Source organism: Hippichthys cyanospilos, chromosome 9 (assembly GCF_059441005.1).
Source record: "Hippichthys cyanospilos isolate Australia breed blue-spotted pipefish chromosome 9, RoL_Hcya_1.0, whole genome shotgun sequence".
NCBI lineage: Eukaryota > Metazoa > Chordata > Actinopteri > Syngnathiformes > Syngnathidae > Hippichthys > Hippichthys cyanospilos.
This window is the reverse complement of record NC_142377.1, coordinates 14721086-14737789: the sequence shown is the minus strand read 5'-3', so window position 1 is coordinate 14737789 and position 16704 is coordinate 14721086. Positions and strand designations below refer to the sequence as shown.

At 39.2% G+C, this 16704-nt stretch overlaps 2 protein-coding genes across 3 annotated transcripts; one reads left to right on the top strand and one right to left on the bottom strand.

Annotated features, from left to right (window-relative positions):
• Window positions 1-297: 297 nt before the first annotated feature.
• On the top strand, window positions 298-12128 carry srpk1b (SRSF protein kinase 1b). 2 transcript variants are annotated; one of them, XM_088423399.1, is made up of 16 exons: window positions 298-546; window positions 1113-1167; window positions 4667-4794; window positions 4882-4990; window positions 5202-5289; window positions 5380-5467; window positions 6499-6605; window positions 6691-6856; window positions 7227-7252; window positions 7357-7561; window positions 8151-8585; window positions 8962-9056; window positions 9129-9236; window positions 9615-9684; window positions 9830-9922; window positions 10956-12128. In XM_088423399.1, exons 1-16 carry the CDS (start codon window positions 534-536, stop codon window positions 11135-11137), a joined length of 1968 nt encoding a protein of 655 aa, XP_088279525.1. In that variant the 5' UTR covers window positions 298-533; the 3' UTR covers window positions 11138-12128. The 2 variants fall into 2 exon arrangements, with proteins under 2 accessions (XP_088279525.1, XP_088279526.1); XM_088423400.1 differs by lacking the exons at window positions 298-546; window positions 1113-1167 and adding an exon at window positions 2827-3120.
• Window positions 12129-13337: 1209 nt separating this feature from the next.
• On the bottom strand, window positions 13338-15542 carry lhfpl5a (LHFPL tetraspan subfamily member 5a). Its single transcript, XM_088423831.1, has 2 exons — window positions 15080-15542; window positions 13338-13588 (listed from the first exon to the last, which is right to left on the bottom strand). The coding sequence occupies exons 1-2, from the start codon at window positions 15480-15482 to the stop codon at window positions 13338-13340; spliced, it is 654 nt and encodes a 217-aa protein (XP_088279957.1). The 5' UTR covers window positions 15483-15542.
• Window positions 15543-16704: the final 1162 nt, after the last annotated feature.

Below are 16704 nucleotides of genomic sequence, written 5' to 3'. Positions count from 1 at the left end.
TGGAGTACTGTACTGTGCAAAATATAAAGTACTTTATATAGATAGTTTAGAATAGATAATACAACTATATTTGAAAACAATAAATAATACGTTTTTGGAACATACACTAAAATCAATAATCGATAACCAATAAAATTACTAGTGGGGTAAATGTATTGTTAAATACAGTATATTATTAATTTTTAGTTGATCTTGTGCCGCATGTGAAAATCTTGTTCTGCACGAGATAAAGATAAAGGCCATCGGACCGTGCATTGTACATATTTATCTACCATCTACCTACTTATTTTTCAAACCGGTAGGTCGACAAATGATTTAGAAACAAATGCCAATAGAGAGAGAAGTACTCCTCACATGACAGCAGCATTGATAATGGCAACATCCGTGAACGTGAATTTAAACATTTCTTTGTCAATTCGGAAGTTCAGCGTGGCTATATAGAGTTTGAATATTTCTTTGGTTTCCTGAACACACCCTCTCAACTGTCTATATTTCCAACGTCTCCTAAACGCAGCAATCACTGGTTTGCCGCGATGGAAAAAAAAGGTATGTTTGATGTTAACTTTAAAACACACCTTTTCAACACCAATTTCCCCATGTTACTTTGGATAGTCTCACCGGCAGATTATGTCACGGTTGTTTGTTGCTATAGTTTTAAACTCTGCTAAGTAATGTACTAGTTGAAAGGTGGACCATGCGCTTTACCCCTTGTCTGGGTTGTAGCATTTATGCTAGTTGGTGTCCACGAGACTAGCTGTCGGATGTGCTTAAACTTCCTAAAATAATGTTCTCTCGTCAACTGCTCAAATTCCACCAGCTCATGAAACAAATCAAAACTATTGATGATATTACTAAATGGTGAATTAGTTGCTCACTTGGGCGCACCTTTTCGCGGGTTAGCTATATGGCGGTGCGACTGTGGTTCCAATGAACCTGTTAGCAATATACACAAATCCAGGACTTTATTTTTGGACGTCATATTATATAATATATGTCATGTTATGCTTGTTTTATGTTAGATTGTGTATTACTTTTTGTATTAGGAAAAAAATGATTAAGGTGGACAAAGACCGTTCTGATTTTAACCCATGTGGTGCTTTTCTACTTGCCAGTACTCGCTTTACAGGCGAGGAAGAAGAGGACAAAGCCTCGGAAATCTGGAAGAAAGTAAGTTTTGGTAACAGGTTGCAAAAGAACTCCAAATGAAAACAAAGCAGGATATTAGCTTGTTAGCTTAGTTTTAAAAGTAATTCACGAGTCAACCCATTCGTGCTATGCACGAAATAATTTGGGTTGCTTTGTGCAGGGGCACCAGGCAAATTTTGTTGTTGTTGTTTTTTAATCCAGTGTTGACGGAAAACGTTATACATTTTTTTGTCAAAAGAGTGCCCAGGCACACTATTGTATTGTTGGACATGCCTGCAATGACTTTTTTCCAATTTCACTCATATGTCAATTTAGTTTAAACCATCACGATGACCTACCACTATATTAGTACCAGAGCAAAATTATCTGTGAAACAAGCAGTGAAACAAGCAGACCTTTCTGGCTCTATCTAGTACCTTTAAATTTATTTCTAAGACCTCTGCACTCGAGGAAAAGCAACCAATCAGAGACAAAAGATTTTCACGGTCAATTGTGGCAGTCATATTACCCACCAAACAGCCAAGAACCTGCTCTAAATGCGACGCGTGAACTGGCTGAAACGAACCTCGTACGGGTGCCATGAGAAGGCCATGTGTGATGAGCTGCAATTTATCGGTTTTGTTGGGGGAAGTAAACCGGCTGTTTTTGTGGTGATGGTAAGGGAAGTAGAAAAGGATTGACCTTTTCGTTGTCATACTCATCAGTTGTAATTTGGAATTTCTGTTTGATTTAATTTTGTTGATTGTGTTGAACAACATTTTGTTAGAAAAGTTACTTTTACTTGAATGTATAGTATTTGTTGTAGTTGAGCTTTTTTACTAACATGCCAAAAATATTATTTAAATAAATCATCTTTTTATGAGGATAGACAATGATACTGAGCCCAAATACATTGGCCACCCATCCAAAACAAGATTTATTGCAAATTTTAATTTACAAAGCTAATAATGGTAATTATTTGTATAGGTTCAGGAAATCCTAAAAGATCATGAGAATGCGTTTGGTTTTAACTCAAACCCACTCGTGACTGTCACCATATTATTACAAAATAAATCACCCATATCTGTATACATAATTATGCAATAAGCACAGCCTGTAAACCCGTCTGAGATATACACACAGAAAAATGAGGAAAGAAATATAAATGGCAAAAAACAAAACAAATTACACAAATAACATACATACACTATATATGTGTGTGTATATATATATATATATATATATATATATATATATATATATATATATATAGAGAGAGAGAGACTGAGAGAGAAAAAGCTCACAAACTATCATCACTTATACGAGATGGGTCCAATCACACTATACAAAGCAATTGTCCTTATCAGTAGTTCATGCTGCAGTGAGTGTTTAGCCTCAGTGACATTTTATTGTTAGAGTGCAAAGGAGTGCAGTGTTGAGACTCAAAGTAGCCTGTGATTGAGGGTAGTAATGCTGATGAGGTGGAGTGAAGATGACGATGATGAGACAAACGGGGGTTGGGGGTTGTGAAGAAACAGTTGGCAGAGGCGGCTGATGTAGTCCCTCACCTGCATTGCAGTGCTGAGCTGAATTGTCCAATCATCTCTCAGTTGCCAATGCAGTGGGCGGGGCCAGAGGCTGACAGCAGCCAAGGAGACTTCTCGGTCAGAGAATGAGAGAGAGAGAGAGGGAACGAGGGCAATGGAGAGAGCGTAAGCTGACAGGCGAGTGGGAAAAGCGAGAGTCTGCAAGTGAGCGCTGATGCTCTGAGTGCCAGCACTTGTCTCTGCTGTCCTTTGCTTCTTTTCCACCTCTGATCGGCCTACTCTTTGCATCTCTGCTACTCAGTCTTCATCCTTCATAAGTGTTTTTTTTTTCTACGCTTGAATAATGAAGTGAGAGCATCTTTGAACACCTGTCCTTCCTGCCCTTTCTTCTCCACTGTCCTGCCCTCTTTCCTGCATCACCTCCCATGGGTATCCGTGCATCCTGCAGGTAAGCAGGCAGATATGACAACCATTTTGGGTTGTTTTCTTGAATCAAGTCCAGATTTTGTATTTTACACATTGTCCTGTAAGTACACTGGGCTCATTTGGTATTGACTTTTGCTATTGAGTGGGTGTTTGAATGTCTTTGTTTGTGTGTGGATGTGCTGCAGTTAAAAAAAAAAAAAATGCATAAACTGGCAATTTCTAAACTCGCTTGTAGAGTTTTGCTTCTCTTGAATCCCTACTTCTACTCATGAATATGTCTTAATTTTTCTTAGCGCCAAAAATATGTATTGGATTAAGTAACAAATATATCATGTGCTTTAAATGTAATACTAACTGTGAGATAAATATGGCTGCAGATGTCATTGCAGAGTGACCACATCAGTCTACTTGAACTACGAGAAATACAAGATTATCTTTAATAATGCTGAAAGAACTTATGTAAATGTTAAGAAAAGCTCTAGTAAGTAATGTTGACATGACCATTCAATGACCATTCAGTAGTTGTATCTCCGATATGTCTGTTTTGTTGATTGGCCTTGACCTGGACCATTAGGGCGAATTTGACTTGTGTGTTGTTTTTGTGGCGCTCATGTGCTTCATGAAAGGTAGCACATGCAACATGGAAAGCAAAAATTGGTGAAACATGCTGATGTTACTTTTGTCCGTTGTGTTATATCCTCAGTCCTTAAGCTTGTGGCTCAAATTGGTTTCGTTTGCAATTTGACCTTTCAGCACTGCAGGGGCTCCTTGTCTTACTAGTTTACTTTCCAAGTTGAGTCACCAAGTGTTTTTTTAAGACAAACACCAACTGTTACTTTGAGTAATCACATACAAGCAATGGGAAGAATTTTGTTTTTAACTATCTGACTGCTTTCATAGTTGCGCATAATAACCCAAACGCTTCAGCAATACAGTTAAATGTTTAATGATATTAGGTCTTGGTCGAAGAATTCTCAATTATTATTTTTGTGGTCCGTCATTTTAGCAGGCATTTTGCGCTTTGTGTCTTGTCTTTTTTTTTTTTGAGGGGGGTGTTTTGCACTACTGCCCCCAGGCAACTGCAGTGATTTGAAATAAAAGATAAATGCAAATGATAAAGTTTGGCAGCAGTAGCCACTTCTATCAAACTAGTATGGTAAATTTATTGAGTCACTTGTACTTGTTATGATTACAGGCAGTATTTTGATCCAGCATCAAAGTATTGCAAAGATTTCTATGTGTTTGTTAATTAGGGGTGGCTAAAGGGGGAAACTGTGCTGACCCCAATTCTAGAATTGCCCTCTCGTGTATTAGCTGCTATTTTAGTAACGGCTGCGGCAAAGACATTAGGTCTGCAGGTGATGAGAGGGCAAATTGGTGGAAAAATGTCAATTTTTCAGTTGCTCATTCAACTGGATTTGAACAATTGGGGGGGGACCAGTCTTACTTCTGTGAGATTAACCAGAGAGTACAAATGCGTTTAATATACTTTATCCCCAATTGCCAGTTTTTCTTTTTTTTTTTTCTGTGACCTCTGACTCAACCGTATTTTGTCTCTTTTCTCCAAGACCAGAGCCTCAGAGCTGTGGTAGCAGCTCCAAACCAAGTCAGGCAGACTCGACCGTCCCTGATCAGGACGAGGAGATCCTAGGATCTGACGATGATGAACAAGAAGACCCCAGTGACTACTGCAAGGGTATAAACTCTGTCCATTATTATAGCAAACGGATTTTAAAAGAGAACTCGTGTATATAGGAAATGTGCATTATCCTTGTTTGAACAGGTGGATATCACCATGTAAAGATTGGAGATCTTTTTAACGGAAGATACCATGTGATCCGTAAGCTTGGCTGGGGGCATTTCTCCACTGTATGGCTGGCTTGGGATATCCAGTAAGTTGAATGTGTGTCTGTGTGTGTGTGTGCGTATGTGTGCGCGCGCTTGTGTGTGTGTGTGTTTGTGCGTGTGTGTGTGTGTGTGTGTGTGTGGGGGGGGGGGGGGGGGGGGATAATTGATACATCCATTACATTTAAATTTGAAAGACGTTCATGTGATTGTAGTTACAACAACAAATACATCTTTTTTTGTTTGTGCACCTTGCAGGGAAAAGCGCTTTGTGGCTATGAAGGTAGTAAAAAGTGCGGAACATTACACAGAAACAGCTCTGGATGAGATAAAGCTGCTCAAATCGGTAATGTAGACAGCCTCATTTCATATTTTCCTTGTTTTAACCAAATATTTTTCATACTTATGTCTATGTGTGTTTGTTATTTTGTTTCAGGTTCGAAACACAGACCCTGGTGATCCCAGCAGGGAAAGAGTAGTGCAGCTTCTTGATGACTTTAAAATTTCTGGTGTGAATGGCACCCGTATCCTTTAATACCTTATAACTAGATGTTATACTGAGGTTTTTCTAGGGCCTGACCGTGACCGATTATGACCATTCAAACAATTACATATGTTTGTGCAAATTGTGACACGTTTGCGTTTTTTTTTTTTTTTTTAAACAAACTGAGTTTAGGCTGTGTGAAAAGTAGTGACATCCAGGTCAATTTGCACACTTTATTTGCTTTAATCATCTCATAATTTCTTATGAAATTTAAGATTTGCTTTGTTTTGAATGACAGGTTTTCAGATTGATCTTAACAAATTTCTTTGTATAAATTTAAGGATATAAATAAAATTATGGTATGGATTTATGTTTAATAAATAATCACACTAGCGTTTCTTATATACAACTGTTGTAAATGTTTTAGAGTACATAAAAGTAAAAAGTTAAAGTAAGTTGCAATTATCAGGAATTAAGTTTGGCCAATGTTTGAATAGCCATAATTAGTCGGGCCCTACACATATTCAGTATTTCTACCATAACTTGATAAGGTATTTTTGTGGACCTGTCATTCAAAGTAAGGCAAATCTTAATTTTTACAAGCAAGGATTAGAGTGAGAAATGCAAAGAAGTTGTACATGGAATTGACTTGGTTGTCTCTAGGGTACTTCATGCACAACCTAAGGACTGAGGACTGAAAAATTACCCGCCCTTGTTAGGGTTACATAGTTTTTCCACACTCAGGTAATATGTAGTCTCACAATAGCACCTCCCCTGAACCGTCTGCCTCATCCCTGCATAGCTATTTGTAGGTCCTCTGCTGACAGAGAGCTGTGCGCATTGGCACATCCTTGGGTGTCACAGGCTCTGATGCATTGACGTTGGCACCATCCCTTTTTTTTTTTTTTCTCCCACAGCATCTAGTCTGCAGCTGTGCTTTTTAACAGCACACCCACACACCCTCTGGATATCATTATCATTCATTTGTAGTTGCTGGAGTCCACTGTGGGTCGACAAAATGGGCCTTGTTTACAAAATGTTTCTGCTCTTCCTTGACTTGTATTTCACCAGATGTATGCATGGTGTTTGAAGTGCTGGGGTACCACCTACTGAAGTGGATCATCAAGTCCAATTATCAGGGCCTGCCGTTGCCTTGTGTTAAAAGCATCATTAGACAGGTACTGTAGCAAACCCTCAAAAATGCTTGAGTGCTGTTATGTGTTTTTGCTTTGGTAATGATGATCTGTCTTCACTGTCATGCAGGTCCTTCAGGGTTTAGACTATCTTCACAGCAAATGCAAAATTATCCACACAGACATCAAGCCAGAAAACATTCTCTTGACTGTCAATGAGGCTTATATCAAGAAAATGGCTGTTGAGGCGACGCAGTGGCAGAAGACGGGTGTGGCACCGCCCTCTGGCTCTGCAGGTCTCACTTTGATTTCCTTCTCTATGAGCTCCCCTCACAGGGTTCATTTGCTCGTCATGATTTGTTGTTTGGATTTCCAGCTCCAACTGATTTCCCTCTAGTCTAGAAAATAACATCACAGAACAATTAGCTAGATGATTTGTTTATTGATGCAATATAAATAATCATAAACTTGAGGATTGGAGCAGTTAGCTGTGAGTCACCACTGACTGCGAACGTGTAAATGTCCACCTTGCTCTGAGGAGTGGGAGACTGCCTCTGCATGAGTCTGTTAATAAATCTTGCTGTGAGTCAGCTTCCATGGAGGTGATGGACGTGCCGCACATAACCTCTCATAATGTAAACCTCCTATTTTTTCCTCTTCCCACAGTGAGTACAGCTCCAGCACCCAAACCGGTAATTTTTCCCGTCTCATTAAAAAATCTGACAAATATGGATGAATGTACATAATGCTTGTTAAGTCAATAGTGAATATTGATTCATTTGTTGTCTCTTTCAAGATGGCCAAAATGTCAAAGAACAAAAAGAGGAAAATGAAGAAGAAACAGAAGAAGCAGGCAGAGCAGCTTGAAGTGGGAGGAGGAGTGACACTCAAAACAGCAGGAGAAAGAGAGGACGACACAGCAGAAACAGCTTCTGAAATCTCCTCTGCCAACGTCTCTGTGTCGACCGCTCTGCAAAATGACGCAAAGTATCCTCTCACAGGTGATTGACCAAACAATGCTGAAACAATGTGTTTACAGACTCAAATAAATATTCAATATTGTTGTATTAATATCTCAATGACAGTGGTTAGTAAGATCATTTGCATTAGGCTCTTTGCTGGTGAGTCTAATAAGATTAGTACTGTCAAAAGATTTAACAATTTATGTGGTAGGATAAACTTCCGCTGTTTCTCTGGGAAGCAAGTTCCTTCTTACAAAGAAAGCTTATCACTGCCTTTTTTATTGAAGGTGCTGCTGTAGCCTTTTTAAACTTAAATTTACCATTCATTGTGACAACTCTCACATACTCCTTCATTTTCTCATCTTTCTTTTGCTCCTGAACCTGCCCTCCCACCCACAAAGTAGCCTGTCAGGTTATGCCCATCACCATGACAGACGCAGCAATCCAAGCACAAGAAGCCTGATGCATAAAAACACGTCCAATTAGCAAATTTAAAGCATAAAACTAAATAAATATTAGTTTTACGCAATTAAAGAAGTAATGCTTTACCTAAGACGAATTAATTGATCACAATTAATCAGGTAATCTGACACCCCTAATTAAAATGTTCTTATTACATTTATGACAGCACTTCCAACCGTTGAGCAACAGATGTCTGTGCCAAGTGTACCAACAGAGGGTGCCACTAAGGAGGAGAGTAACATGGAGGTCAACTGCAACGGTAACACCTCCATACCTGAGAACAAGGCCGGCCTGGCAGCTCAGATAGATGGGACCAAGCAGTCTGCAGACGAACTAGAGGACCAACAATATGCAAACGAAATAGATGATAAAACACAGACGCTCGACAAAGTATGTAACAAAGACGACCTTCAGAGTTGTAATGGTCCCTCCGACGAGCAAGAGTCTCAGTCGCAGCAGCAGCAGCCATCGGCTTCCCTCAACTCCGATTTTGTCAACTCTGAGCTAAATGATGCTGTCAAAGAAGAAAAAAAGGAGGAGGAGATGGACACGCAAGGAGAAAACAAAACACAAGGTCAAGATGAAGAAAATAGCCAAAATGGTTAGTCTGTTTGAAAAGTTCTTTACTATTATCTTTGTATGGATTATGATCACTTAGGTACTATTGTTTTTTGACTGCTGAGAACAAAATGCTTAATGACTAACTTAGTCACAATGTGTCATCTCAATTTTAAGTGTGTGGATTATGCTCAGTTAGGCACTCTCATTTTGTGACTGCTGAGCAGTATAAACCATGGAATAATTTATTGTAATTGAAAACGAATTGCTTAATGGGCTAATTTAGTCGTAATGTGTAATCTTTTTTTTTAAGCTTGTGCTATTTCTGTCAAGTGACATTGGCTTCTCCTGTCCTCGATCTGTCTATTTTTATTTATTTTTTGTTTCAATAAAAAGTAAAGTCCTTCGGCTTCCAACAGAATCATCGAGGAGCTTGTTAGTAAACCCCTTGGACCCTCTGAATGCTGACAAGTTGCAGGTTAAGATTGCTGACCTTGGGAACGCCTGCTGGGTGGTAAGTATTGTACAGTGGCTTCTCTCAATAGATTTGTCTCAAATATTTCCCCTGACAAATCAATTTCCACAGCACAAGCATTTTACAGACGACATTCAGACTCGGCAATATCGTTCGCTCGAGGTGCTGATAGGATCTGGCTACAGCACACCAGCAGACATTTGGAGCACAGCCTGCATGGTAACAAAAAACACACAAACACAGGATGCCTTAAGAGATAGTACTACATTCTCAAAGAAATTTGTCTGTGCTATTCCATGAGTCTTTTTGTAAACGAAAACACCACATTATTATACAGTTGCCACAGGCATGGTGTACCCGTATGCCTCTCTGCACTTATCCAAAAGACATAGCTTGAAGACTTGCTCACTAATCACAATACTACATTTCTCTGGATAAAAACAAAGGTAATTTTGATAATAATAAGAGGATGCCACAAGAGTGGATTGAATACACTCCAATTGACTAAAAATCAATAAATCAATGTTCTTTTTGGCAAGATGCAACAATGTATTAAGGTTTGAAATAATGTTCTCATGGTGACTTCTTCTTTTTCAGGCTTTTGAACTGGCAACTGGAGACTATTTGTTCGAACCCCACTCAGGAGAAGATTATTCTAGAGATGAAGGTTTGTGGGTTTTTTTTTTCTTTTTTTCTATCTCTCGGGACAAATCGTGCCTGTAACATCAGACAAGGAAAACATTACCTTCAGGCCAAACAGGATATATTTGACTGTGCCTTTCTTTAATTGAGACTCCCGTGTCTGCCTCCAGATCACATAGCTCTGATCATCGAACTGCTTGGCAAAGTCCCACGCAAGCTAATCACAGCAGGCAAATACTCAAAGGAATTTTTCACCAAGAAAGGTAAACGCATAGACAGCATCCTTAGTAGTCTGCGCTTCTCTCATGCCTTGTGTGAAGTTTACACAGACCTACGCTTAACGTATACTTACAGTGATGAGAGAAAATATATGTGTATTTGTAAGAAAAACTGCATCCAAACACATTGGTTTGACTGATTGTATTAAAGCAAGCTTAAAGCTTGGGAAACGTCTTTGTATAGACAACATGCAAGCAGCCATACTTGCCAGAAGGAGTCAAACACATGACTCTGCCTCACTGACAGTCGGTTTTCCATTCTTTCATGTTTTCTTGGTCAGATTCTGACAAATCTAAGTCAGTCTCACAATTTTCCAGAGTCAATGTTGACAAAAGATCCTTCATTTGATTAGTAATGGCTCTGGAAAGTTATAAGACTGGCTCAAATTTCTCAATCAGACTAAGAAAATGCTGCACATTGATTGGGAGACAATAGAACGAAGGATAGACAGTCACCGAGGTCATTTCATGCCTCCGCACCCTGCTGGAGAGTGTGGCCTATGCACATGTTGTCTCCACAAATAGGTTCCCCAAACTATTCTAAGTCTGCTTTAATATCACCAATGACAGCAAAAACGCATGTGGATGCAGATTTTCAAAATCATAAAATGTATATATTTTTCCATCTCAGTACCTCAGCTACACTTCAAGCATAAGTCAGTTTGCTTTTATTGCCGAGCCAACCAGCTATTAATGTAAGGGGAAACATTACAATATGTTCTATTGTTTTATTGATGGTGTCACTACTTTTGTACATGACAGGAGTATGCGAGGAGTAAATAAATATTCTCCCCTCACTTCAGTTTTATTTCTTACCACCAAAATGCACCGTGATGGTCCCATAGCAACAATTTCATTAGACTGTGGATAATGGAGGATTGGGGGGGAAACATCTGATAATTACCAATATATTGAAGCATTGCTGCGGCAAATTCATTGCTTCTGCTGTAAAAAAAAAAAAAAAAAGTGTTTTGGAAATACCGTATCACGTTCTCACTTTTGTGTCATTTTACCCCAGGAGATTTGCGACACATTACAAAGCTGAAGCCATGGGGATTGTTTGACGTGTTGGTGGAGAAGTACGAGTGGTCCAAAGAAGAGGCCCATAACTTCAGCAGCTTCCTGAAGCCCATGCTGGACCTAGTCCCTGAAAGGAGGGCCACGGCTGCACAGTGTCTCTCCCATGCTTGGTTGGCGTAGGAGGCAACGGGTTGTGTGCACACCCACGTAATTGTGAAAGGATACAAACACACATAATCTCACACGCACCATCACACACACCCTCACACAATATTCTGGGCTTGAAATTGAGACAAAATCTGTGACTACACACTCTTCATGGCCTTCGGATGCAACTGCACACACTTGACACACCAGCTAAGATTGCACCTTAGTCACCATCCACATGTAGAATACTGAAAAAAGGGGGAGCTGAAATCTTTTTTTTCTCTCTCTCTCCCCCTCCCCAGGGCATGTTTGTTTGGGTGTTTACAGCACATAACTCATAATTTAGGTACTCTTGGAAATTGAATAGCTATAGCACTTGACTACAACAGCCATAACAGAAGTTGCCAATAAAATTACCAATTTGTTGAGATCACTAAAAAGCCAAATATTGGAAATCTTGTTTACTATTGCAGTAGCTGTGCCATCGTTAATACCTTCAGTTGTCAAAAGCCTTGAAATTGAATAACTGCAAAAATGCTGACAGCCATGGAAAGGACCAGAATGTATTCTTGGCCTAGCTAGGTATGTGTAAACATTTCTACATTTGTACACAATTAGAAGAAGGTGGATTGCATTTTATACATTTTCCTATTGATATTATTGTTTTCAGCTTGGCGCATTGCAATGTCTGCTACCCCCATGATATCCTTAATACAGTATTTTCTGGATTTTAGCAAAATTAGAACCTTTAACTGTGCCTGTGTGGATTCAGGTGGTTGATACCAACATGCCATCTGCAGAATTAGCAGTTATGTTTTGGAAGTGTTTGAAAGGGATGTTCAAGTGCTTTTTAACTGCATGAAAATGAGCTCTGTAACGCAACTAAATCATGTCAGTACAGCACCCCCCAACAGACCTCAAAATGAATACTTTTATGGTTGGTTCTCTTATGTCATATTTCCTTTTCAGCCAAGTTGTTTCTTTTTTTCTGTAGGCAAGAAGAATAAAATGTTTATAAAATCTGCTTTGCGTATTTGTCTCTTGACTTGGCACTGCTGAGAAGTCTCACTGGATGCTGGTTAGTAACTTGCATCTATTGAGCCATTAACAGTTGTTAGTTTTATTTAACAGTTGTTGGGTAATATTTAAGAGTTGGTGTTACACAGTATTACCTAGGTTAATTAACATTTTGATTGAACTAAGATGCATTATAATGACATAATTGCTTCAACTGACATGACATTTAAATATGGCGTGCTCCTCTTTTTCAAGGTTTCACTCCGTTGCCATCTCTTCATGTAAAATGTGAAACTGAGATGAATTTTTAAAAGCCATTTGCCAAGTATTTTTTTATGCTTGCCTGGTCAATGTAATAGGATACATTCGTACTGTCTTTGCTTTGCAATTGGAAACATAGTTCATTGTCAGAAAAGTTTCAGGACTCAAGTCATATAAGGTGCATTTCTAATTAAAACTGCAAGTTATCTGCTTAAAAATAATCCCGCTGAAGTCTAATGAATAGTTCCACTGCAGCATTTTCTGCCACACTTAATACTCTTGTAAGGATTCTTCTCAGTCACTTAGGTGCCATGGCCATTTGTTGTCCTCTACATCTTAAAAACATGTCCCTTGATGACCCCCTTCGTCTCGGGAAAGGAATGAAATTACACGTGCTTGGGCTTTCAAAAATATCTTGTGTTCACACCAATCTTCTGTTTTTTTCTGACACAGGCTGTTCATTCTCCTGAGATGAACTTGAAATTAGTGTCCACTGTAGTGTGTGTTTGTTTTTGTCTATTTTTTTTTATTTTAACTGATGCGAGCTACATGGCTAGGTTCTAGTGTGCACAATTTAGGACGCCATGGCCTTTTCAATGATGTCTCAAGTGTTCAGAGATGCAACTTTGCAGGCTTGCTAAGACAAACTGGACATAAATGAATAGACTCAGTCTCAAGGTACAATAAAGCAAACTGCACTTTTCATCCAAGTAGAATTTATTAAAGCACAAATAGTTCAGCTAAAAGCATGAACTTCTATGGATTCAAATTGTCGTGAAAGTCTTGCTTCAGAGGTCTCTAGTAGGCTCAAGCGTTGTCTGTATAAAAGAGGGAAACAGCCGAAATTGAGTTGTCACAATGAGTCAAGACAAATTTGACTTTGTCATCTTGGTTTTTTTCACATTCACTTTTTGCTTTGCTTTCAGTCATCTGATGCACTCCAGCCCATTCTCTCCTAAATGCTAGTACCTTTTTCCTCCACCTGGAAGTCCTCTGGCAGCAGGTTGTCCTGTCTGTTGCCCAGGCTGAAGGCCAGGAAGGCGAGGATGAGCGAGTCCATGATGCTGATGATGGCCAGGATGTAGGCCCAGCGCACCGTGCAGTTGCCCAGGGTGTATTTGTCGGTCCGCTGGCCGCACATCCGCTTCACCTCCTCCGAGTCCCAGCCGTCGGGATAAATCATGCAGCCGATCACCATGCAAGCGCCTGATAGCGGAAAGGGGCACAGGAGGACCTTGAGGTGAGTTGAGCATTTGCTGATGAATGAAAACTGCAAAGGTCATATCGGGTATACGGTATCTTGATTCATCTTATGCTGCTCATTAATTTGGTCATTTAGATGAGCTGCAGCCCATCCTAGATGGCTCAAGAGACTGGGTCAGCCAATCGCAAGGTAACATTTTATGTCTGAAGAGTTTAATTTCACGCTATGTCATCAAACTTGGGACACAAGTGCTTTAAGTGGAGAAAAACAAAAGTTGCTGGTACTCCCTTTAGGGTCATTGTGTAGTGGGCAACAGCAGAGCATTGTTTATGTATTAATAAATAAAGCTATAATAGAGGAAATGTAATTAAAAAAAAACATCCATCTATGATGGTGCAGTGGCAGTCTGTGCAGGCATTACAAACTTTTTAAATTGCTGTCAACAACATGTACTTTCTATATCATATTAATGATTAACTCATGTGCACACTCTTTGCAAACTATACACATTGCATGTTTTCCAAAATGTTGTAAATGCTTTTAAAGGTGGTTTAAAGGCGTAATTAAAGTTATTTATGAACATTATTCTCCCTTCAACCACTCAAATTGTTCACTGGCATCAGTCTTATCCATACATATGGGTAAAATGTATTAACACCCACAAAATCCTGAAAATTGGTATGGTGATGACACTTTAAGCTTAAGAGACCGCCACTTACTGTCTTGAGGTGAAACACGAGTCAACAAAGAATTTTCTGTTTGCTGATATTGTTTGACCGCCGCTCAATGGAATGTTGCAAAAATAGCAAGAAAATCAGCGTCATGAATCCTATGCAAATGCATCTCAAACATTGTAATCATAATGGTTTTATGTGGTCCAAAATTTGGACAATGATTATTTTTTTAACACAAACTCTCACACGTCCAGCTGCAATCACATGGAAATGTCAGAATCATTGCATTTAAAAGTTTACATGTTTTTATCGTCTGCTGGAAATTGTTGGAGATTTTTTTTTTATGCTATCTTAAACTTTTTTTTTTTTTTTTAATCCATAATTTGTAACATAATGCTTCAAGGGATAATGTCTAAGAAAAAAAAATCAGTACAATGTTTTACATCTTTTTCTTCATTTTAAAAATATTTAAGATTATTGGTGCTCCTGTGTTAATGTTCCTGATTAATTTTCTTCAGTGTCTAACATTTCAAATGGTCAAAAATGTTTCTAGTATAAATAAAGTTGGACATTTCAGGCACTTTATTTTATTTTTTTTTACAGTTTCAGACTAACCTGTAACCCGTATAAGCACTGTAAAAAGATACCATTTGTTGAAAGTTGTTGTAGAAAACTTTTTTCTGTCTTTTTTCTCTGTTTTAAACTACACTTCATATTAAACATATTTGAATCCAGTTAGTCTATTGAACTGAATGTGATTGTTGTATTGTATAACCTTATGTTGTGACCTGTGTCTGTTTAATATCAGAGCTCACTGACTGGAGGCCAACTGCATCCAGGCACAGATCTTGTACACGCTGCCGGCGTTGCAGAAAAAGAAGAGGCTGAAACACACGATGCTGCCCACCACCAGCAGTGTGGAGATGCCCACGAAGAACATGGCCGTCTTGAAGGCCCCGGACGGGATGGAGCCGAAGTCCAGGGCGCTGCCTTTGCAGGTGAGCTCCGAGGTGAGTGCGTTACCGATGCAGTAGTGGAAGAGGCCAAAATATCCGGCCTGGGGCGTGTTGACGCTGTCCCCGATCCAGTAGGGCTGGATGAACACCACCACAGTGATGACTGAGAATGTGATGGTGAATACGGTCCACAAAACGCCCACCGCGCGTGCGTTGCGCACGTAGTTGGTGTGGTAGATCTTAGCCGCCTCCTGGGCTGGCAACATGGTCGCCTTCAGTTTTTCAAATTTCTGTGATCAAAATGAGCTTTTCGAAAGAGTGCGTCTTGTCTGATGGGATACACAGCTTCCAGGTGGATGAGAGATCATACCACACACTGGAAGACTTTCACCTTATAAATGTCCCACCGGATGCCACTCATGTATGATTCATTGTAAAACGATGCGCCTGCCAGGTGGCAGCCGGGCTCAGCTGATACTCTCACTCACAAGGTATTACAGTCACTTTCATTAAAGTGACAGGAATATGCGGAGGTGGGCCTTTTACATTTTTCTCCAGTAAGTGTTCAAGCTGAAAATTAGAATCGGCCGATTGGTGTGCACCAAAAAAAAAAAAAAACATAATTCTAATACTAATAAATACAATTACACAGCAACAAGTAGCCACATAGAGCAGCGGTTCTCAACCTGATGTATTAAATGTGGTATCTGTAGACGTATTTTATTCAGCAACTCCAGAGGATAGCTCTGTTAACATCTGTTTTATATCTGGCTCGTCTACTGGAAATTACACCGCTGATGAGTATATATAAAATTTAACAAAATTAAAACATACTACTTTTTAAAAATGAGACACCAATTTGGCAGTACATTGTTTCATGTTCCTATTAATTTGCTCTTAATTTGAGAACCAGGTAATGTATCTGTCACGGCAATAAGGGGCAGTCGCACCCTCTAGGAATACTTGTACCTTGTTTTTGTGGTGATTTTTTTTGCCTTTGCATGACAAAGACCACATTTTTTATTATTATTTTTAGCTCGTTTACTGAATATCAACAGAATGTGCAGGTGCACCTCATGAAATCAATTATAAGCGTATCTACAAAGAATTGAATTGTTGGTTACATTCAGATTTTGTTACGATTGTGTGTTGGATTAAGGACACAAGTACTGTACTACACTGTTCATGTAAATTTCACCACAATGCGCGAGCTATGACAAAGAAATGTATTGTGACATAATAAACACTAGATGGCAGTATAGAGCTGGAAAGTACTGCATCACTTTGCACTACTGATTCAACTGACCAGATTCAACGTCTTCAACTATAAAACGTTTGGTAAAGTACGTTTGATTGTTTATAAGGCCAGACGGTTTACAGTGCCAATAAACTGCAAGTACTGTACTATTTAATCTTAAACGGGACTATTTTTCTTGTTATTTTCTGTATAATTTTCCCTTTAAAAATAGGTATTGCCCTAGAAGAATG

Excerpts from the sequence above, each read along its gene's own strand:
- srpk1b (XM_088423399.1), top strand. Across the intron at positions 5,468-6,498 it reads TTCTGGTGTGAATGGCACCC|ATGTATGCATGGTGTTTGAA; the intron begins GTATCCTTTAAT and ends GTATTTCACCAG. Across the intron at positions 9,057-9,128 it reads TTGGGAACGCCTGCTGGGTG|CACAAGCATTTTACAGACGA; the intron begins GTAAGTATTGTA and ends CAATTTCCACAG.
- lhfpl5a (XM_088423831.1), bottom strand. The coding sequence starts at position 15,482 with ATGTTGCCAGCCCAGGAGGCGGCTAAGATCTACCACACCAACTACGTG. Across the intron at positions 13,589-15,079 it reads CTGGATGCAGTTGGCCTCCA|GCGCTTGCATGGTGATCGGC; the intron begins GTCAGTGAGCTC and ends TTCCGCTATCAG.